Raw genomic sequence first — 23,604 nt, forward strand, 5'->3', positions numbered from 1 at the left:
TGCGTCGAGACCAGATTCCATTCTCAGAACATCCCAGGTGGGCCAACGAAGCCCAGGGAAAGCTACAAGATCATCCTGCCCAGCTGCCCTTTGCTTTCTGGGTCTTCAAAATGGACTGTCAACACCATCCCCGAAAAGAGGATCCCGGGCTTCCTTTACAAACTCTTGTCCTCCAGTGACATAAAGCAGGCTATTTAATGGACATCCTCATGTAACTTGTGCCAACTGGAAAGCAGAATCTCTCTGTAGCAATGGATATCCCTACCCACTAGGCAGCTTCCTGTTGGGGCAACCAAGGAGCATTTTAGTCCCATGGTTGTATTTAGCTGTGAATTAACAGAGACTGAATGAGGAAGTATTACCACCCAGTTGTCTTACAAGGCATGATAACATGCCAATCCAGAGAACGGAACTTGTTGGGTTTGGGGCCCCCTCCTCTCTCCAGAAGCCAGACCCAAACACAAGCTTCCATTTACAAGACACACCTGTCCCACGTGCACTACTCACCTGGCACCTGCTCATTGATGATCAAAGCTGGCTGCAAGAGTGGGTCATCCTTCTCATCCATGCTCAGGAGAGCAGCGTTCCTGACATTGGTCTCTTCCACAGTTTCACTCTTGCTACGGAGTAAGGCTTCAATATTGGTAACTTTACAGCTAATACCACAGCCGGGCACCACCTGGAAATCAGTGCATGCCCCAAGGGTATCTGCGTCCAATTCCTAGAGAAACGAAAGGACCACACAACAAAGTCACCTGGGCAAAAACAGGACCCTCATCTGGAACAAGAGTTCCAAATCCAGATTCCAGCAGCATTAGCAACAGACCTTAGACTTATATACCACCTCATACGGCTTTACAGGCCTCTCTAAGCGCTTTACAGAGTCAGCCTCTTGCCCCCAACAATCTGTGCCCTCATTTTATGGACTGGGAAGTATGGAAGACTGAGTCAGCCTTGAGCTGGTGATACTTGAACTGCCGGCAGAATTAGCTTGCAATACTGCATTCCAACCAGTGCACCACCACGACTCCAATATAAGATGTGGGAATAAAATATAGGGGTGTTTGGAGCAATAATAAGCTTCCCCAAATCTGGAGGATGTGAGGAACGAAGACCTCGGTCACCTGCAGGCAATTTTGAATTATATGCCCAAAGTATCTGAATACTTCACTAGCCAAGTCCAGCTGTTGTATATTCTGCCTGTGTTTTATTTATATTTGAACTCATCTTTTTTCCAAGGAGCAAAGGTAGCACATTAAAATCTCATTTTACGTCCTGCATGCTCTTATCACTCCTGAGGAGGGAGTTAGGCTAAGAATAAGAAAATGGGAGAATGACTCGAGATCTGCCAGTCATCACACTTCTGAATAGGATCTGAATTCATTTACCCCACCTCAATGGAAGAATGGAGGAAAGAGTTCAAATCTGCAATTCTCCTAGACAGGCGATGTTTCTGTGTAATGGTGAATCTCTGCACCAACACAGGGATTGCATCAAGGCATGAGAAGTGACAATGCCACTTTGTAATGCATTAGTGAGGCTACACTTGAATACTGCATACAGTTCTGGCCACAATGATATAAAAAAAGACACCGAGACCCTACAAAGTGTGCAGAGAAGAGCAATAAAGGCGATAAAGGATCCGAAGGCTAAACCTTGTGACAAACGGTGGAGGACCTAGGTGGGTATCTCTAGCCTATCAAAGAGAAGAATTCGGTGGGACATGATAACTGTCTTCCGGTACTTGAGGGGCTTCTGACAGAGAAGGATGGGGTGACCTATTCTCCAAAGGACCAGAGGGCAGGGCAAGAGGGAATGGGTGGAAGATCATTATGGAGAGATCCAACCTAGAACTAGTGAGAAATGTTCTGACAGTGAGAAGAGTTAATCAATAGAATACTTGACCCCCAGAGTTGAGTGTTCCATCACTGGAGGTTTCCCAAAACAGACTGGGCAACCATTTTACCGAGATGGTATCAGGTCTCCTGCCTTGAGCAGGAGGTTAGACTAGAAGACCTCCGAGTTCCCTTCCAGCCCTATGATCCGATGTTCTGCGATCTGCCCTTCTACCTGTTTGCAGTACTTGGTGATTGCCGCTCCCAAAGGGTGCTCACTGTGGCTCTCCGCTGTCCCCACCAGCGCCAAGACTTTCTTACGGGGAATCCGGTTGCTCTCCACTAGCATCTTCATCTGCACCACCACGGGAGTTCCATGGGTGATGGTTCCTGTTTTATCAAACATCACAACTTTAACCTGCAAAACACCCACATGCCCACCGTACTTTAGAGTTGTAAACGACAGCAGACGGTCTGGGGGGGGGGGGAGGATTCGTAGCGTTCTTGGACACAGGATAAGATGCAAGATCTTTCTGCCTTTGCCCCTCGGCCGAACAGGACCCTCCCGAGTCTCACCTTGTGCGCCATCTCCAGTGGCTCTCCGCCTTTGATCAGGATGCCGTTCTGCGCTCCTACGCCAGTTCCCACCATCACAGCCGTTGGAGTTGCCAGCCCCAAGGAACAAGGGCAGGCGATGCACAGCACGGTGATGGAGGCTTGAAAAGCAAAGCGGATCACGACCTCTGCGTTGGAAATGCTCTTATTGTAGCCCTGTTGGCACACAGAGAGAGGACTGGATGGGCACTTGTTTTAAAGGAAGTCTCAGTTTGATGAGGTCACGCACTGCCCTAAATGTGGTTTTTTTGGATTCAAGTTAATATAATACGGGAACTCATCGGTTGTGGCAATAAAATGGGGGGTATAGTTTAGCATTTTGCATTAACCCAGCCACAATTTATTCAGTTGACCAGAATAGTGTAAAGTGTGAACCTAGTCATCTTGATTTTATACATTAGCTGTATTATGTGCGAAAGAGTGCAGTTCTCGCCACAGGAAGTGGGTAGAAGGTTATCAAACAATATAGGGAGAAGTAACATCAACACAGAAAGAGGAAAGTGTGGGAAAACAAATTCAAAATAACTCCGCCTTGATTCTGTCTGGTAGAAGATGGGGCAGAGGACTCTGCCACCTCCCCTACAGCAAAGGCCTATGAGGACCAATGTGGCCTGGGAGCACCTGACCCTATGAACGGCCGCTAAGCTGTCCAGCTAGAGTCAGACACCAATTGCCAGCAAAGACAAACATTCAAGGAATACATTCCAGCCTCTTGCTGTAACATAAAGGAGGGTACAGTGATAAGCATATCACTAACCACCATGAATACAACTAAAATGTTGTGATCCAGCTTTACAAAATATTACAGGGAGTGTGAACTTTCATTGCCTCTCTACACAATTTATTCTTCATGAAGCAGGTGATGATCCCCTGATGCTCCGAAAGGCCCTTGCCCACTCTGAGAGACCTACAGAACCAGAGTCCCTTTGGGCAAGCACAAATCGTTTTCTTCTTGACTCCTTTTAAGCGGGTGTCTTCCAGTCACATCTTGAGGGATCTTTATTAGTGATCGTTAGTATTTAGAAGATAATCATAAATCACGTTTAAATATTAGGCAAAAATCAGCAAAAATGTCAATGTAAGTAATGCAGGCAAAGCAACCTTTTAAAAACATCACTCTATGATGCAATGCACCTGAATCATATTTCTTATTTTTTTTTGCTATTTAAATTCAAATTAATCTATCTTACATAATATAGGGAATATGAACTATAGTTAAAGCAAACCTTTTGGTTAATTAGATTTTGCAGGTCATGTCTTTACAAAAATTAAAAATGAAAGGAAAGAGACTTACAAGAAAGTAGGTTTCCACCACTTGAAAATTGACAAAGCCAATCACAATCCAAGCAAGAAGTGTAATCACAGAAACACCAACAATGAAAGGAACAAAATAGCCACTCAGTTTGTCAGCAAACTGCTGAATTGGTGCCTAAAGCAAGGGAAGGAGAGAAAAAGAAGCAACATTAATTCCAGAAGTCTTTTTTCAGGCTGAGCTGGTTTTTGGTTTCAGCCTTTGTAAATAAATAATATACATGATTTTTAACGAGAAGCGTATTTACTGGTGCTATAATTATTGGCACCCCCCACCCCCACCCCCAAAAATAGAAAAAGAAAACCAAACCCAAGGAGACAGAGAATTTTGCTGAAATCTCACTGGATAGGTCAGTTTGGCATATTACATAACCATATGCTGCAGCTGACTTTAAGCTACCAATTTGCTTTCTTGAATCACGGCTACCGAACAGGAGAGCAACCTAAACGTGTTAGTTATTAGTTATTATTGGTTTACTTTATTGTCATTGCACCTCGTACAACGAAATCAAACACCATCTTCAGTGCACATCTTGACCTTGACCATGAAAATAAACACAAGCACACATCCTTCACCCTCCACACATTGAGCCGGAAACCGCCGACACCACACCAACACTGCACTATACAGCATGTTTTGTAGTCTAAATACCTTTGATGTCTGAGCTTCTTCCACAAGCTTTACGATCTGGCAGAGGGTAGTGTCAGACCCAACGTGGGTTGCTGAGATCAACAGGGATCCATTCTGATTTATTGAACCAGCTATGACTGAACTGCCAGGTTTCTTGGTCACGGGCATTGCTTCACCTACACAGATCAGAAACGAAAGGGAGGCCACTTTTTGACAACTTCTTCCCCCCAGCCCGGAGCCTAGGGCCCAGGGAAAACCCATTCTGGCTTGCCTGTGATGAGCGATTCGTCTACCATCGAGTGTCCTTCAATCACTCGTCCATCCACGGGGAACTTGCCGCCTGGGACCACCTTCACAATGTCACCCCGCTGAACTAGTTCGACATCCACTTGCTCTTCGCTGCAGAGAAGTCAGAGCATTCAAGACTCAGCGACAGAAGCTTATGTAGCATTTCAGATTATTAAATCCTGCACAACAGAATGCTCTTTTCTTTTAAATTCCTGTTCAAAGCCTTCTTCATCTGCAGGAGGCTAGAGTAATGTAAAGAAATCCCCAGCTGAAATTATATTTTTGGGAGTTTGTATGCAAATTCATGTCAAGCTGCTACTCTTGCCTCGTTTACATTTTTACACTGAACTGCACAGGCAGAATGTTACCTGCAGTGCTGCAAATACATAAATAAAGACTACAAGAAAATTACAGGGGACGAAGCACTGTAGCATATAAATATTTCATTAAAAAGCCGCCACAGAACTGGAAATACCTCATGAGAGTATTATCTGGACCTAAAGTAACAATGGTTGCTTCTGTTGCTTGTAGTGAAATTAGCTTCGCAAGGGCCTCTGATGTTTTACCCTAAAAAGGATTAAAAAGTGTTTTACGTTCAAAGCAGCATAGAAATGCATTGGAAGCATCAAAATCATAGGCTGAGCAAGACGTCTTTAAGCAAGAGATTTTCCCCACAAGCTAGCAAGGAAAGAGAAAATCGAAGTTCCGAGGAAAGCATAATCTTTCCTTTCATTTGGCATCGGTTTTGGGGTGTGTGACATCTGTTTGAAATACATTTGCTGATTAACGGTTTGTAATGCCAGTGGTATTAAAATGCCAACTGGTAGATTAAAAAGAAACTTTAATTAACCTCCAGGCCTGCAGCTTGAGCAAATTTGAGGGCTAAAGTTTTCTAGAAGACGGCAGCCGGTGCAATGCTGCTCCCTGGTTTCCCTTCGCTTCCTGCTTGATGGGGGACCAGTTGTGAGACGCTTGAATGCGCACAAATGCCACTGAGCTCCCTTCCAGGCCTTCTTCAAGAAGGCAGAAGGGGTGCAGGAGAGGGAGGCAGCCAGCGTTGTGATGTTTATCATTGTGTTGTGTGTGTGTGTAGTACTATATTATTGTTTTATGTCTTCAATTGAAGCACATTTATTAATAACACCCAAACCGTAGTTAGACCCAGGTAAGCACAGAAGATGGCAGGTAATTTGAAAGCATGGTTCCCCCATGGTTCCCCCAGGTCTCCCCCTGAACCAGAGGAAGAGCCCCTCTGCCCTGACCTTGGCCACGTGCTCCAGCCAGCGGCCCAACGAAATGAACACAAAGAGCATCGGCGGTGTGTCAAAGAAAGTCACCGGATTGGCCACTGCCTGCTCAGCCATTGCAACCAGAAGAACCACAAAGGAGTAGACAAAGGCGATGGTCGTGGCCAGGACAATCAGCACGTCCATGTTGGCTGCTTTGTGCTTCAGCGCTTTGTAGGCTTGAATGTAGAAGTGCCAGCCTCCGAAGAACTGCAAGAAGGGCAAACGTCAGCAGGGTAAGTAATACTAACACATAGGAACGGCCGCTCATTGTCACATTTCAAGAGGAAAGTCCCCCCTTCGCATGGGCATCTCAAGAAGGCAGCCCCACCCCCCCATCCACCCCGGACTTGACAGGCAAGGCAGCAGCTTCCCACGGGGCACCCAGCAGAGCAGCTGGGGTGTTCCAGGGGAACCTCTTCTTTGCGGCTGCTCTGCCTCATTGGGTCACCCTTATTTCCCACCTTCTCCTTGGCTTCTTCCATCCTTTCCTTTCCTTTCCCTCCCCCTCCCCCACCACCAAAGGTTCGGTTCAGGAAGAAAAGTCAGAATAATGGTGAAATGCATTTTGTTTAGTAGGGCTAGAGGTTTTTCACCTGGAAGCAAAGCCTCCCCTGTATGTCCAGGGAAAATGACACCGAGAATAACAAAAAGGTTGACAAGAGATGCTCGAAATGCCAAGAGAAAAATATTACTCTTGGCTTTCTTCCAAAAGGACAGAAAAGGAAAACCATTTCAATAGATGAACCTCGAGGTCAGCCTTTTGATGGGAGCAGCGAAGTCAAATGTTAAAGGAAGATGCCTACTGGACCCCTTGGCACTTTCTGGTGACAATCCATACAATCACACATGCTTTACCTAAGCACTAAAGAGGTCCTCTACACTTTACTCTCCCAAAGAGGCTGAGTCAGTGTTTCCCGATTAAGCACCGCAACTCATCCTTCGCCCTAACCCTAAAGGGAAGTGGGGCGCGATGCTTATGTTCTGCCCTCCGAGTGACTCAGGCCACCCCTTTCTACTTGCCTGAACAGGAACACACAATAAAAAGGAGAGCAAATTCATCACAGACAGTCCGGGAAGAATCTGCTGCTCCAGGAACATGGATGGGTGGTGAACTTCTACTTCTGTTTCTTCTTGAGTCCAGTTAGAAGCCTCCTGCATGGCCGACATGTGACTCTCCATCACCATCATGTAGATCATGAGCCCCATTACAGGGATGCAGAAAATGAGGCTCACGAGGAAGGACTGTTTCCACCTAAATAATAAGCGGACGAGATAATATTGAATAAACCATCATAACTTAAGAAGTCAGGTAAAGCTTTGAAAGACAGTATACAGTTATTGGGGGGGTGGGGGGAAAAACCACGTTCCAGGAAATACTGCAAAGGTACAAATAAACACAAAAAAGGACTCACTGTCTTATTTCATGCTTGTGGTCTAAGTGGCTAGCAGATCGGTCTTTTTTTACCAATGTAGCATTAAATCCTAGATTCTGGAAAGAGACATGATGTGAATATGCACATTTCCACACAGATCTTATCTAAAAACCAGTAAGACATTTACTACCAAGAAAGGGAAACTGACTCTTTTTCAGAGATGTTTTATAAGTTTGGACATTTCTGCATATTTTTAAACAACAACCATTGTCCAAAAACTTGTTGCTTTAGACTGAAGGATACAAATTAACAAGGATAAATTAACACTGACAACAGCTTAGAGCCTAAACCAACAGGTATAAGAAGTTAGAAGATATAAGGGGTAGAGAGATGGGGGTGGGAGAATAAGAACATAAACCAAACAGAGAACCTAAGTTTCAGTCTTAAGTTTAGCATTTTGCTATATCCACATAGTGGGATCAGAAAATTCCAACTTCAAACCAGCGTCCATATTCAGCCTCTTCTTTCACAGAGTTTCCTCTACTTAGTTAAATTGACATTTGTGGAAAAAAATAAATCTAGAAAATAATAAAACAAAACAAAAAAATAGCAAGCTCACAGAAACTGTACTGGCAAAAATACTTACCTGTATAATCTGTATAACATCCCGAGGGCCAATGATCTCCGGATCGTACTTAACGTGGGCTTTGTTGGTTGCCAGGGCCACTGAGCTGTACAAAACCCCTTTTGTTTTCATAAGGGTAGATTCTATTTTATGAACACACGAGGCACAAGTCATCCCCCTGACCTGTGAGGAGAGAAAAAAATTGTTTGCAGAATATTGTTTCTTAAAAGGATAATTTTGCCTGCGTGATAAACAATGAACTAGAGAATAACATGATGAAAGGGGATAAATTCCCCCCCAAAACCCTAACCCTAGCTCAAGATTTATGCTAGCTTATCTTTGCTTTTGTTATTCTTCTGCAATTGTTCTGCTATTCAAACTGGTAAATAGAGCCACAGTTGGTTTTGTGGTTAAGGCACCAGATTAGAAACCAGGTGACTGTAAGTTCTAGTCCTGTCTTAGCCATGAAAGCCAACTGGGTGCCAGTCGCTCGCTCTCAGTCTAACTCACCTCCCAGGGTGGTGGTTGTGGGGACAATAGCAGGAGGAAAAAGTATGTTGGATAAGCTACTATCTTGAATTGTTTGCAAAAGTAATAACGTTGGGAAGCAAGCAAAACAAACAAATAAATCACTCCTTCTACTCCTGCAGAATAGAAACAAGGGAAATAAATAGATACGATTAAGAATTTTAACTGTCCACCAAAGGACAAACTACCCTCCTCTCTAGGGGAGTTGGGAAAGCCTGCTGCTCGCTCTGCATTTCAACACCTACCCATTCAGCTAGCAGTTATGTTTCCCAGTCTTCATACAGCCCTATCCTGCAAAGTGTATTCTTTGCCTTCCTGACCAACAGGGGAAAAACTAATATAGACACTGAGAAAAAAAAGCAAACAAGTGAAAAGATACAGAAGCACACTTCTGTCTGAGGAAAGGGAAAATAAATATCCCACTAGAACTAGAAACTTGGGAAGAGTAACAGAAAGATGCCCAAACTTTCTGATACACAGGCAAAAATAGATACGACAGCAAAATGAAATTTTAGGTTTTCAGTTATAATTTTGAGGGTAATGGTCCCTACATTCAAGTACACGTCCACCAAGACAGGCCAAGTTCCCCTAAAGAGGCGCAAGAAGGGAAGGCGGAGTAAGAGGGCTGGTCCTGCCACTTCAGTAGGGTCTCACTTAGATAAAACAACAACAGGACTTCCACGTTTTTCAGAAGCCCCGATAGACTGCAGGTACCCAACTGCTTCCATCCTTTTCATATGTGGTATAAAAAAAAAAAACACCCCTGCCAGATGCGTATGTGTTGAGAGTGAAACAATCTGCTTACAACCAGCTCCAAGATGCCATTGCCTTCATCGTAATCCTCCAGCACCAGAGCACCAAACCCCAGCTCTCTAATCCTCTCTGCTACCGTCGGGGGCTGGATGACGGAAGGGTCGTATCTCACTTCGGCCTTCCCAGCCATCAGGGCAACAAGCACAGAGCATATCCCTAGAAAGAGGGAAGCACACTTAGCAACGTTTAGGGAGGGAAACCATCAGTATGCTGTACAATCAAGGGTCCTGAATAAATACACCACGCTGCTATTTTCGTCAGAATAAAACTGATTTTCTTAGGACATCTCCTGGCCCAGGGCCAGAGCTGTGGCGCTGCTGCCGCCCAAAACCTTGATTTGTGGGGCTCCTTTTACAAGTGATTCCTTTTATTCTCCACAAGTATGGAAAATGAAATTTGAAAAAACTCTAGCATGGTAAAAGTTCTGAACTCTGTTTAGAACAGGGCTGCCAAATTCCCGGCCCGCAGGCTGGATGCATCACATGCTGGCCACGCCCAGGCCCGGTTTAGCGAAGGGGGAGTCCTGATACGTCACGTGACGACGTGAGTTTGACAGCCCTGGTTTAGAGCATCCTGAGGACCCAGATGGTTGGGGGCAAGAGGCTGACTCTGTAAACCGCATAGAGAGGGCCGGGAAACCCTGGGAAGCGGCCTGTAAGTCCAAGGGCTATTGCTAGCCTCCTTCAGGGGAAAAGGGTGACTTACGGTCCAAGTGGAACAGGCAAGATCCACCACCCAAAGACCAAATGTTAACACTTGCAAGGTGGGGGGGAGACAGGACACTCCCTCTCCTTGTCCCACATGGGCCCCCGCCTCAACCCCGAGCAGGAGTTCCAATCAGAGTAGCTCTCCTTCTACCTTTACCTGAGAATCTGGTCAACGTCAGCCATAAATTCTGGGGCAGCAAATGTTAGTCAGGCTCACGGAAGGGTTTCTTACCATCTTCTCTCTTCAGGTTCCTCTCAATGTTGGCCACACAGGAAGCGCAGGTCATACCAGTGATCTGAATGTAGCATTTGGACGGCGCCTTCAAACCTGGTCTGTTCGGAACCGGCGACAGGCTGGGGTGAGCGACTGTTTTGGGCAGCTTGCTCTCTTGAGTTTTAGCCAGCCTCTCCTGGGAAGGCTCCGTGATTAGCACTATGGGCTCTGGGCTTGGCGGCACTGGAAGCAGAAAATTATCATCAGCAAACAAGGTCCCAGCTCTTCCACCAACTGCATTCTCATGACAGGAGTAGATATGCGGATCTTTCCGGATGCTTAAGCTCCCTGCCCCACCTGACCTTAGTTTTTAAAGAATTTTTCTTTTAATTAAAAAGTAAAACTAGCACAGTGGATAAAAGTAAAGAATTTCCCTTGTCCAGTCAAGTCCAGCCCTAGGGGTGATGCTCATCTCAGTTTCCTAGCCCAGGGAGCCGGCCTTGTCCAAAAACATTGCCATGGTCATCTGGCCAGCATGAAGCCAAGGAACACAGAACACTGTTATCTTCCCACCCAAGTGGTACCCATTAATCTACTCGCATTTGCATGCTTTCAAGCTGCTAGGTGGTCAGGAGCCGGGGCAAGTAACGGGAGCTCACCCCGTTACACAGAGTGTCAGCTCTGCAGGAGACAAGCTCAGCGACTAACCACTGAGCCGTTGCGTCCCCATTTTAATACAGTAATAGACACAAATAACGGGGGAGGATATACTCCTCCTCTCTTTCCAGAAGTGTGCCTGGGTACTCCATAAACAGACACCCTGCAGGATTAGGAAAGAAAGACCCGGGCGACCTTGAAACTGGCCTGCCTATCATGTCATCATGTTGTGAAAGACTCCTTTATATTGATCGGTTAGACGCGTCGCTGTCTTTCCTCCAGACACTCAAGGCCCCTCCCACAGGTCCCCTTCCTGCAATTTTTCTCCCGTAGCGCCAACCCAGTCAGGTAGGCTAGGCTGAGAGAGAGCAACTAGACTGGACAAAAATCAGCCGGGAAGGTTCCCTTGCACAGGCGGCATTAAATTGGAGGCTCGCTAGTCTGAGTGCATGATGATGACGATTTTTTGCAACCCCACACGGATTTGTCTCAAGAATTTCTCCAAACTCCAAATGTGCCCCCATGAGCTTCAAAAGATGCCCATCTCTGCCCAGGGCCCCCGGCTACTGTCTTAAGCATGGACTGCAGAATGAAAAAAGCTCCGGGGGAATGCTAGGTTTTGTCAGGGTGCAAAAGGAAAGTGCAAACAGCAAAGGAAACTGGACTTGCTGCTACATTCCTTTTGTTTTCATTTTCTCAAAAGATACTGAAATATGGAGACTTTCTGCATTCCCCTCCCACCCCAAAATTCTAGTATGACCAGGTGCTCTAAGATAGCTGAAAGGAGGTTACCAATCCCACTTCACCACATCTAGTCATAAGGCAGGGCATGCAGAACAGAGCAAGTCACGGGGACGCAAGTCATTCTCTGGGCAACTGGAGAGGGCAACCGGAAGGTCCCTCTCCTTACGCCTTTCCCATCCGGCCTCCCTTAACGGCACCAAGAGTGAATTCCCTACGGTGGACTGAGATGACACACTGGCTGCTCAAAAGGGAAAGAAACAGCCAGTTGCTACTCAGAAAGTTGTAACGTGTAAGGTTGATCTTTAAATTCATTTTAAGGAGAATGCAGGTGACATGAATTGGACGCAGTCAGCGCAACGCTATGTTGTAGGACCCTCTCTAGCAGAGCAGGATTACTCCTGCAGGGGGATCGTTACAAAAGTCGTGAAAACCACCTGAAATCCCCCAATCCCCACAAAACAAAAAAGCAAAAAGCACAAATGTATTTACAGTAGGCACACCGGTTACCAATCCTTTCTGGAATAATCCTGCCAATGGCTGGATGAGCTTCTGGGTGGACTGACCGACCTGAAAGCGCAGGATTGGAGGGCAGCAGCCATCGCCCCTCCACTTGCTTGTTTGCCCACCGCCTCCTTCAGTCTACTGATCGCCTTGAAGCATAACTCATGTGCCTACATTGCAAGACCCCCTCCCTTTGAAACCAGCCCCGTTAGGGAAATGACCGCATTATCCCGCATAAAACGGCCCCTCCAAGAACCTAAAGAAATGGCTGGAGTTCTCAAGCCTGCCTGAAATCTAAGGAATAACTTACCAGCTACGGCTGCGTCAAAGCCCATGTCTTCAATTGAGTCCTTTAAATCGGCCGGAGAGGTCAGAGTTGGGTCATATTCAATAGTCCCATTACGGTCCCGCAACGACACACAGACCGACTTCACGCCAGGTTTCTGTGAAATGAGCCCCTCGATCGACTGCACGCAGGAGTGGCAAGTCATCCCTTCGATGCGGATGACGGTCACCAGCGTGAGGGGATGGGGCCCGATGCTGTGTACAGCTACGGGGAGAGGCGGCTTCGGGGGAGATCTGGAGTTGCTCAGGCGCTCGGCCTTTTCATGCGCGTCCAAAACGCAGGCCTTGAAAGTCCCCGGGGAGACGGCCTCAATCGCTCTCCTGAGCGCCCCGAGGCTGATGAGGCTGGGGTTATACTGGACGACAGCCGACTTCTCTTGCAACGACACTGTGATGCTGCTCACCGAAGGCAGCGCCAAGAGGCTGCTCTGGATGTTGAAGACACACGAGTTGCAGTGCATGCCATCCACGCGGAAGACGACGGTCTTCCCCTCTGGCTTGCCTCCCAGACTCTCTGGCGGGGGCCCTTCCGAGCGCCCGGTGTGGCTGCTCTTCAGCCGCTCGATGTCAATGGAGCCCAGCTGCAGCGGTTTCGGCATTTTCTTTTCGGAGGCGATGAATCCCGCTGCTTCTATTTGCTTCCTTATTTCTTCTGATGTGATGAGGTGAGGCTGGTAAGTGACCATGGCTTCCTGGTTATCCAGGGAAACTGGAAGATAAGTGAAAAAGGGTTGGTGCGGTTCCCTCTGGCTAGTCCGTGAAATATTTATCGGTGAAGAGGCTTCCTGTACGTGAACAGTCTGGTTAACTGGAGGAGCTGGAAATCAGGAGGGACTCACTGCCTAGCTCAGAGGCTGCTGCTTTCTGGGAGTGGGTGGTTCTGAGTGGAGGCGTGTCCACCATGAGGGGGGGGGAGTACAGTCTGTTCCTCCCTCCCCTCCGCAGCTCTCAGCATGTCACATCCCACCCACCAGCCAGGCATTGGCTTTTCCCACCGCTTTTCTCCTCCTCTTCTCCCTCCATAGTCATCACCAGTATCCTTGGGCAGTGCTTCTTAACCCTGGCAACTTTTAAGATGTGGGGATTTCAATTCACAGAATTTCCCAGCCAGAATGGCTGGCTGGGGAATTCTGGAGTTGAAGTCCTCACACCTTAGAAGTTGTTAAGAGTTGAGAATCAATGTCTTTGGGGCTTTTGCTACACTTGTTCATTCCATGCCCGGAAAAAAGCACATCGGCTGTTTCATTCTGAACACGGCTGAAAAAGCTTGACTGCAGTTTGGAGCACCTAAAGCCAGCTGTTTGCATGCTGATACTTCCCAGCGGTCCAGAAGTATCCGTGAGTGTTCTGAAAGGCCTTTCAAACAGGAAACTTCCAGAGTACTTGACACAGGCAATTGGGGAGTTAAAGACTATTCAGTAATGGAGCGTTTTGCACAGCTCTACCTGGAAAGCATCCTTCTGTTTGGCTAGAAGAGCCTGGAGGAACTTGAAGACTATATCACTGCTGTGACAGCAGGCAACAGAAACGAATCACAGAGCAAAGAGGTGGAACTTAGCTTTTGAAGTGGAAGTGCTAGGGTCTGGAGCAGTTACATCATGCCATAAAGGCTGCCATCCCCTTCGTTCTTGCTAGTCCCGGTGACTTACTAAAATAAGGGGGGGGGGAATTATTTCAAATTTGTACGGTCTCAGCGTAAGTTCTGTTTCTCGGTTCTGTTTGAGAATACAAAAGGTTGGATGTTACCTACTGTAGCTTTCTGAATGGTGGCTTTATGAAGGACCTACAGGTGAATTTCTCCATAAAAAGAACTGTCATCCACATTTTGTACCCCTTGGAAGTTCAATTGTCCTATTCAGGTTATAATGGAGAATTGATGAAAATGGTTTAAAAGGACAAAAGCTGCAAAAGGGCTCTGTTTTTAATTACCTTTAATCCGCTTGATCCCTTGCAATTTGCCAATTTTTCCTTCGATGGTGCTCGTACAGGAATGGCAGGTCATCCCCTCTATTTTCAGTCTTAGCACCACGTCATTTATTTGGTTTAAACTTACATCCTCACATGTTCCTTTATTTTTATCTTGTAATGCATTGTCCAAACTTAATCCTGGTACTATTTCATTAACCTGTTTGCTAGTTAGAATAGAGGAGATAAAGGTTACAACTAGAGTTGTTTTGTCAGAAGAGATTTTCACGTCCAGAATGCCTTTGACCTTTAGGAGGTCGCTACGAATCTGTTCACAGGTTGGAGTTGCCTGGGTGGGAATTGTAAGAAAAGTGGTGTCATGTGGAACGGGCTGTGGTTTGGTGTCGCCAAGAACCGCCTCAAACCCCATGTCTTCGATGGCTTCCTGGAGCAACTCCGGGTTTTGCTCTTTGGGGTCGTAAACAATGGTGGCGCTCTTCTCGTCCAAAGAAACCTTGCGGACAAAGAGAAAAGGCAACTGAGCCAAGTGAGATTAAGATGGCCTTAAACTGGCATTAACATGTCAAGCAGCTTTGGCTTATTACACTGACACCCTGAATGGCAATTTCACTCCCCTGAGAAGGAGGAAGTGTAAGGCGGTACCTATGAAACCATAAATTAACTCGGATTTATTTGTAAGGCAAGACGACTAGCTACCGGGTGAGCCACAAAAAAAAAGCAGCAAAACAATTTCAGAAATCTCTCACACAATAACACAGGATACACTTCTCACATGAACTTTCTACAGCGCCTTAAGTATACATTACAATCTATATACAGTACAGTAATCAAGATTAAGATTAACCTAATCTTCAACTGTCATGCCCAGAAAGTTAAATAGCTGGCTGATATGGAACATGATGTTACATTTAATGCTATAATGACTTGTGGTGGGCTGTGTATAGGGCCATAGGTTGGGATGAACAGAACAACCCCCCGCCTCCATTTTTAGAAGTATTCTGTGGCATAATACTGGTGGGTATTTAACTAGGAAAATGGGCACTGAAATTTCATACACATTGAAAAAAAAAGGAAAGCAAATTTTAAGGGATGGAGTGGCATAACCTGGGGATGGAGTGAGAGAGAGCGAGCCAGGAATCTCGACATAGCCACAAGTGGACTAAGTCCAACCACCCCGCCTTGAATTTCGTTGACCCTTTTCTGCTCCAAACAGGGGCAGCTAACTTAGTTGAGAATTATCCCTGGGCCTCAGTTAAATTGGACCTTCGCGTGCGGACCTGGTCTTCCATGCCTGACACAAACTGCCATGTGGTTTAATGTTGGTATGGTAATGACAAGTTTAATATTAAGTATGCTAATATTTTAATAAAAAGTGACAAACACACCAGAAATAAAGAACTAAAAGCTGTCAGGACGGAATGGCAAGTCAGAAGTATACTGTACATGCAAAGACGGGAAAGGGAAACGATGATCAAGTCCACAGGAGAAACTAAAGGAGCTATCCTAAATAGCTTGACTTATTATTCTGGAATCTGGGGCAGCCGGGTGAAGGTTCCCCTCAGGTGGAAAGCTCAGGATGGGCCCAAGGACAAAAGAAACTGGGCCAGGAAGGTGGATAATGAAAGCCCTGCGTAGCTTCCCTTGCAGGACTCCTCCCAAAACAACCTTATTATTACTCTGCTTTTCTTCCATTCACCCATACCAAAAGAGACTTCGACAGTTTGAATCTTAAGCAGAGAACAACAGCTCCCAAATTGTAGTGGGGGGGGGGGAACCACAGGTGTCCCAGGAAGGTGTGGCAAAATGTTTTTGAAAGGATCCCACTCTCTTGGCAAATCTCAGAACACGCTGGCATTCTTACCCAAACTCGCGCATCTGGCGACATTTGGTAATTTCAGAATATTGCAGCTATTTTAGAAACTTAAATGAACGTTATTTTATGTGCCGTGGATATTGTAAGGGAATAAACACAAGCCAAGGCACACATGCAAGCTCTAGGCCAGGTTCCAGTGGGGGAAGGAGGACAGGATCCAGGCTTTCCCAATCTAAATTTAGACTAGGAATCTATAAATCCCAGCAGACCAAAAATTTCTATTTAGCACCCCAAGGTTCCCGTCCCACCAGTGATTTCTCCATCCAAGCTGCAGTAAAGAGAGCCTCTCCCTCTCCCGGGTGCCTGGCTGGGATTGAAACGGACACGCTTTTCCCGAGAGTTTCTTCTACTTGTCTTAGCCTCTTTACTTTTGCAAAAGCAACTTGGGCTCCGATTCTTTGGCAAAAAAAGTCAGAATTCTGCTGAGATGCCAAGATTACAACACATAGGAGGAACTTCTTCTCTGAACTTTTACCCCTCACAGATTTACTAACGTCAGAAACTTTCTCATAAGGTCTAAAACCTGATTTGTTTTTCAGCAGACCGTCAACATATCCCCCGCTGCTTCAATTTCTAAAAGGGCAAATGGATATTACTGGCAAGCCCATTGAATTAACAGCAAATTTCCCATTTGCCATAGGCAAAACACAACCTGGAAGCCCCCGTGCAATCTAATTGCACAAATGTAACCATTTTAAAATATTGCAGTTTCTTTCCTCCGCCTTTGGCTATAGTATCATGGATTGATTTACTGCCAATTATATGGAAGATAACCAAATTCAGGCTCTCTGAACTGCACGTCCTCTCCCACCCCCCTCTCCTAAGAATACTGAATCTAAAACCTGTCAAGATTGTTCTGCTGTGCGGAAAAGCACTCCTCCACTACTGCGTCCCATCTAGCCTCTGATCTGTAATAAAAGCAAAATTACTTACTTTAATGACATGAATTCCATTTAGCTTCCCAATATGCTGCTCAATTGTCTGCACGCAAGAACTGCATGTCATTCCCTCCACGTGAACGACAATTGATCTGGCCCTTGGCGATGGATCCATTCTTTTATCCTTTTACATTCCTGAAAATTAGAAAGAAAAAGGTAATAGCACAAATCAAACAGAGGCACAAACCAGATGCCCCATTTATACGGAAATGACAGAACACCTACAAGAAAACCTCCTGGAAAAGTGGAGACCAGCTATTAGGTCAGGCATCAATTCTTTGCCCAGTTTGATTCATGGGGCTATTGGAAAACGAAAAGAAAATGAGGCATTCATTGCCTTGAGCTGCTCGGAGCACAGAAAGAGGCAGAAATGAAATGAATGTATAAATAAGCAAAGCAAAGGGTGTGGCAAGGGGAGTGTAAACTGCACCATCTATTTCCAAAAGCAAAGCATTACAAATGCTAATGAGAAGTAACCCGAGTTGCTCAAAAGCAGCAACAGGAATAAATACAAGGCTGACAAGTTTATTTTCACTGGTATGTGGAAACCCTTAAGAGGAATGACCCAAACAGCAAATGTGGAAGATGCAATTACTCCATATGACTAAACCCTTGTTTATATTAATTCTCAAAGTGACAGTTCTTGATCATCCAGAACGTGCAAAGATTTTTATCTACCTTTTGCTTAGTTAGTTTCCCTGTAATCTGCAGAAGGGAAGGCAACTCCACGCTTATTGATCAACCAAATAATTAAGGATCCTGTATAGCATAGCGCCTGCTTGAGGTACATACCTGTCTGGGTGTGTCTGGGTATAATTCACCTTAGGAACCAACACACTGGAAGTCACAATCTGGATTGAATAAAACCAAATCCATAACTAAATGTGAATGTGATATTAGGGCACACTTTCAATACCTCCCCATTAGGAAGCAAAGATACCCCAACTTTCCTTCTGCTATCATAAAAAGTGGGCAGGAGCACCAAGAGCTGTTCTCTCCAAACCCCCAAATAGGGTTCCGATTCAGTAAATAAGGAATGAATATTACCTTGATATTTAATAGTACAGAGTCCATTATAAAATTTCCTACTAATCTACGGCTGGCTTCTAAAATTATCTTGGGTATTAGTACTATACCTCAAATTCTCCCACAGAACACAGACATTATAGCAGGGGAAAAAGTGATTCCTATTCTGGATTAGCCATCTCAATAATGATCTAAATAGTCTGTGTCTTTCAACCTTAATTTTTCAGAGTTAACCACAAAGACGAGGTTTCTTAAGCGTTTTCCCTTCACCTGCGGTTTAGGGTTTACTGAGTACAAAAGCATCTGTTATTGCATAATAATGACTCTCAAAAAATTTGAACGCATTTTAAAAGCAATTAAAGATTTAGAATTTTAGGTGGCAGTTAAGTAGCAGGTGCAAATGAAGCTTTAACAAAGGATGTTTCCATGTAAATAAACCTAACTGGGAAGGGGGGGAAATTCAGCTAAAATGCACCATGGCTGGATGCGGTTTGCACAGGTTATATTCCAAGAACGAGAGCGAGGTGCTGGGGCGAACCGGCTGCACTGGCCCTGCTCAGAACTCTCTTTTGACCCAGCCAAGAAGGATTCTTCTTCCTAGGAGGAGGAGAAGCAGAGGGAGAGAGCTGCCTGGGACATCTTGAGCTCTGAGACAAAAGGTGGCTGTGCAGGGAGCTCTCACTTAAAGGAAACTAATTGGGACAGGCATTCAGAGATGTGGTCATAAGCTCTGATGTCATATGACCACGCCACTTGGTGACAGCAGTCACTATGGCCGTTATGAAGTGAGGACTGCACAGGTCATTAAGCAAAGACCACACCAGACTTCTGACTCCCTGGCTTCCAAGAAAATCCAGAGGTCTTCAGTTTAGACCTACACAAATAATGTTCCAGCAAAGATCCCCTGCTTTGCTGTCATCCTAGAATCATATTCAACTTACTTTATAACAAGATCTCATCTGTATAATCTGCAGGTCCCCACCCCCACGTGCTCCTGGATTAAGAACTTTTTGACAGACAGACCACTGTCTGCTTAGACTTGGCCCCCAGCTTTCTTCCACTATTACACTCAGTACTGGTTCCCCCCAGGGTTGTCTCTTGAGCCCCCTGCTATATGCCTTGTACACCTTTGACTGCTCACCAAGCCATGCAACAAACACCATCATAAAGTTTGCGGACGACACGACCGTGATTGGTCTCAACTCCGGAGAGGATGAGACGGCATATAGGGCAGAAGTAGAGAACCTGTCTATCTGGTGTTCACAGAACAACCTGTCACTGAATGTCCATAAAACCAAAGAACTGATTATGGACGTCAGGAAACATGGACAGGACCACGCCCCACTCATCATCAATGGAGAACGAGTGGAAACTGTCCCTATAATCAGATTCCTTGGCACCTATATTTCAGCTGATATCTCCTGGTCCCCTAACACCAAGGCCATAGTGAAGAAGGCTCAGCAGGGGCTGCACTTCCTGCGGGTTCTCAGGAAGAACAATCTGGATAAGAAGCTGTTGCCGGCTTTCTATAAAGCCTCTGTGGAGAGCACTGACATATTGTCTGAGTGTGTGGTATGCAGGCTCCACAGCTGAGGACAACTGTACAGAGGGTGATAAACACAGCTCAAAAGATCATTGGTTGCCCTCTGCCCCCCTGGAAGACTTAGCCAGGTCCCCCTGCCAAAGCAGAATCAAGGCCATCCTAGAAGACCCCTCACACCCTGACAATTATCTTTTTGATCTGCTGCCGTCTGGACGTTGTTTTAGGTCAATAAAATCCCACACCACTAGACTAACAAATAGTTTCTTTCCCTGGGCCATCCTAACCGCAAATAAACACAAAGTCACTACCTTATTAAGATGTGAAATCTCAATACTCCATTCAGATGTATAATAACATATTACAGTACAATCCATCTCTTGTGTGTTATACTCGGCTAAGCATTACAGTCAGTGTTGGATGTATATTTTGTGTATATTTGTAGATATTGTACTCTCAAATTGCAAATGGAGATGCGGGTACTCTATTTTTCTTATCTTCATTTTTAAGTGCTTTGGTTTTATTGTATTGCGAACAGTTGCTGGGGTGCATCCACAGTTTCGTTGTACTTGTACAATGACAATAAACTTCTTCTAATTCTAATCTAATCTTCTGCAATTTTACTGTTGTTTTATAGTAATTGGTTTTACTGTTGTTATATACTGCCCGGAATTGCTTAAAATGGGTGACCATGTAAAACTTTTAAAGAAATAAAAACAAACAAATAGGCCCCTTCATTCCAGGCTTGGGAATAAAGCCAGGCGTCCTGCCTGATATCAGGGGAACGTGGTCCGGATCTCGGGGGGCCTGCAGTACCAAAGGACAAGTCTGGCAATGGAGAAAGCCGATGTCTTAGCTCCCAAGAGATGAGATCATTTGAATGGACCGCCTGGTCCATTCAGGCCCGCTCTACCTAATTCTACTGGGCAAGCAGAAACCACAGGAAATAAACGGGTCCTTCAATAACCAGGTCCTGTGCTGGGAAGGGCTTCATAGGTGGTTACCAATGCCTTGGATTGCACCCAGAAGCCAATAGGTAACCATGGCAGGTTGCAGAGCACTGGTGGCACATGTGGGTATGGTCGTGTGCCCATCATACACACCCCATGCCGCTGGGGCTTGAATAATTTTTTGGGGAATGACTTCCCAATTTAGGAGTGGGCCCAACTGTGTTGTGCAAAAGCCCTCCAGAGATCAGCTGCCACCTGCTCTTTGAGCACTTGGCTGTGTGTTTGGTATTATTGTTGCACAAACAAAATTAGACAAAACAGTTTTTCAGGGAAAGAGGTTCGCTCAATGTACCGTGTTTCTCATAAAATAAGGCTGGGTCTTATTTTTTTTTGAGCCCCGAAAAACGGCTAGGACGTCTTTTCGGGGGTAACTTAATTTCTTCCCCCATGTGCACCTCCACCTAGAGTGCCCCATGCGCACTCATCTCTCCATGAGGCCGCCACTGGAAGCTCCCCAAAGGTAGAGTCACCAGCCGCTTCTATTGGCCGGTAGATGCGGCCTCGGGGCGAGCACCCACGCGCACTCACCTCCCCATGAAGCTGTTTCTATCAGCTGAGGAAGCTCCCCAAAGGCAGAGTCACCAGCCGCTTTGGGGTGGGTTGTGGCTGCCTGCACGCGCACTCTCCTCGAGGCTGTTTCTATCGGCTGATGGAAGCTCCCAAAAGGCCGATAGAAACGGCTTCGTGGCGAGGGGAATGCGCATGGGAGAGTGGCTGCAAACTTTTCTTAGCAGAAGGGAAGCAAGCTGAGTTTCTCTCTCTCTCTCTCTCTCTCTCTCACACACACACACACACACATCACCCCTGCTAGCCCTCGTCCCTGCACCGGATCAGCCAAGCCCTTCTGGTGAGGGAAGGTCTCAGTACCTGCGGGGTTCCCACCACCGCCCTCCCCTCCTCAGGCCAGACCTTTTCCAGGCAACTTGCCAAAGTCCCAGGGCAGCCGACCTCCCTTTACCTGCTGCCGCCGCTGGTTTGGGGAGCAGAGGGGCCCGCCGGGAGGGAAGAGGAGGCAGCAGAGCTCGGCTACCCTTAGAAGGGAGATCGGGCGGGCTCCCGAGAGGAGACGCGGGAGCGGTCCTCATGGTAATACGGCGGAGAAGCAGGGTGAATGTGAAAGGGTCGCTGCCGCGGCACAGGAGGGTGGGAGGGAGCTGGAGCGAAGGAGGGCCAGGGAGAAGCTAAACCTTCCTTTCTATTGCTCTGGTGAGGGCTGAATATTTGCAGGGGCTGGTTGGAAAGGCCTAATTTTAGTATGAACCTTGAGTCGTGGAGGGGGAGTTGAACGGCGAACGCACTCTGCCCATGATCCGAGGCAATCCTGCCACAGCTCACGGGTGGCGCTGCTAATAGTTGGGGGGAGTTTGAGAACTTCAGCGACACCTCCTTTTCTCTCTCTCTCTGAGCGTCCGAAAGAGCACCTGTCATTAACCAATTAACCAACGCCAGCCTCGGAATCCTTTATTTCGGCATAATTCGGGATGAGAGAGGAGCCGTAAAACCAGGGACTTGGCGACAAGGTGCAGGTTCTTCTTCTTTTTTTTTTGATTGAGTTCAATCACGAGACATTTCTGGATCTCATCAGACATCCGAGGCATTCAGAAGAACTTTTGAAAAACTTGCGGGTCTAACTTTGAGAAGCAACGAGTTCGGTCCTCTCAAATGGCGGAGGTTAGGGACGGTCTTTGGAGACCTCCCCTCTCCTTTAGCTGAGCGAGACCTGGGAGATTTTAGGCCAAAAGCTGCCCCGGAGAGATTGATCAGAGAATGGGCAGGAAAGCAAAACAAGAACACATTTGAGCTAAGGCCTTTTCTCCCATTCCCTCCGTCGCAATCTCTCAATTTTTATCCAGACACGGATATGCGTGTGTTTTCTCTCCTGCCCCGCTTGTAGATTCAAAGACAACTAATGCACGCTCCCCTCACCACGAGGCCGTTTCTATCGGCCGATGGAAGCTCCCCAAAGGCAGAGTTACCAGCTGCTTCCATCGGCCGATAGAAATGGCCTCGTGGCGAGGGGAGCGCGCACAAGCACTCGTCCTGAGGCCGCTTCTACCGGCTGATAGAAGCAGCTGGTGACTCTGCCTTTGGGGAGCTTCCATCGGCCGATAGAAATGGCCTCGTGGTGAAGGGAGGTCGCATGGGCACTAACGCCGAGGTTGCTTCTACCGGCCGACAGAAGCAGCTGGCGACTCTGCCTTCGGGGAGCTTCTATCGGCTGATGTTCTATCGGTTGTAGATCAGGGTATTCTAGCCTAGGCTACCTGCATGGCGCTCCTAAAGGCAAGCTTTCTCCCCCCCCTTCCCTTCCCCCCCATTTCTCTTCACCTCGTGTAGTTCTAACAAACGATGTGAGAAATAGTGGGGAAACACATGGTTTAAATAGGCCTAAATTTTGGGGGCGGGGCTTAATTTCACCTCATGCCTAGAAATCATGCTGGGCCTTCCTATTGGTGGAGGCCGTATTGTTGGAGAAACACGGTATTATCACAGAAAATGAGCTTTTGTGGCTTCACAAGTGTGTCAATGATAACATTTACAACTTTTCTTTTTTCTACAAGTTGGATATGAGCCATACTAATGATGAAAATATCAGGACGCCTGTTAATATGAAATTCAACATTACATACCCAACACATTTGGAGAAAGCATCAGAACACAGGGTTGAGCAGATCTCACCCTTTTTAGTTACACTTTCTTAAATTTGGGGTGAATGAGAGGAATCCCAAGGGGGGAGGAAATGCTCATTTCTTTAAAAAGGGGGGCAGCAGTACTTTTGCCATGGGCATCTGCAAGGACAGATGGAAGATAGAGC

The 23,604-nt window shown here is 46.4% G+C and overlaps 1 protein-coding gene across 4 annotated transcripts in view; it reads right to left on the reverse strand.

Annotated features, from left to right (window-relative positions):
• The window catches only part of ATP7A (ATPase copper transporting alpha), a 36,873-nt gene that overhangs the window by 10,504 nt on the left and 2,765 nt on the right, over positions 1–23,604 (reverse strand). For 2 of the 4 annotated variants that reach the window (XM_026703103.2, XM_087940884.1), the window contains exons 2-17: positions 17,209–17,348; positions 14,406–14,895; positions 12,442–13,185; positions 10,248–10,472; positions 9,301–9,464; positions 7,989–8,150; positions 7,382–7,458; positions 6,990–7,221; positions 5,943–6,176; positions 5,156–5,247; positions 4,664–4,791; positions 4,414–4,568; positions 3,745–3,879; positions 2,412–2,606; positions 2,071–2,253; positions 508–721 (exon numbers count right to left, since the gene is read on the reverse strand). In XM_026703103.2, coding sequence (XP_026558888.1) covers positions 508–721; positions 2,071–2,253; positions 2,412–2,606; positions 3,745–3,879; positions 4,414–4,568; positions 4,664–4,791; positions 5,156–5,247; positions 5,943–6,176; positions 6,990–7,221; positions 7,382–7,458; positions 7,989–8,150; positions 9,301–9,464; positions 10,248–10,472; positions 12,442–13,185; positions 14,406–14,895; positions 17,209–17,328 — 3,550 coding nt within the window. In that variant the 5' untranslated portion in view covers positions 17,329–17,348. Of the gene's footprint in view, positions 1–507; positions 722–2,070; positions 2,254–2,411; positions 2,607–3,744; positions 3,880–4,413; positions 4,569–4,663; positions 4,792–5,155; positions 5,248–5,942; positions 6,177–6,989; positions 7,222–7,381; positions 7,459–7,988; positions 8,151–9,300; positions 9,465–10,247; positions 10,473–12,441; positions 13,186–14,405; positions 14,896–17,208; positions 17,349–18,005; positions 18,051–18,714; positions 18,837–23,604 lie in introns of those variants that run through there. The other 2 variants (XM_087940886.1, XM_087940885.1) reach the window with 2 other exon arrangements.

This window comes from Pseudonaja textilis, chromosome 12, assembly GCF_049901715.1.
Source record: "Pseudonaja textilis isolate UNSWEBS1 chromosome 12, rPseTex1.2, whole genome shotgun sequence".
In the NCBI taxonomy this organism is placed as follows: Eukaryota; Metazoa; Chordata; class Lepidosauria; order Squamata; family Elapidae; genus Pseudonaja; species Pseudonaja textilis.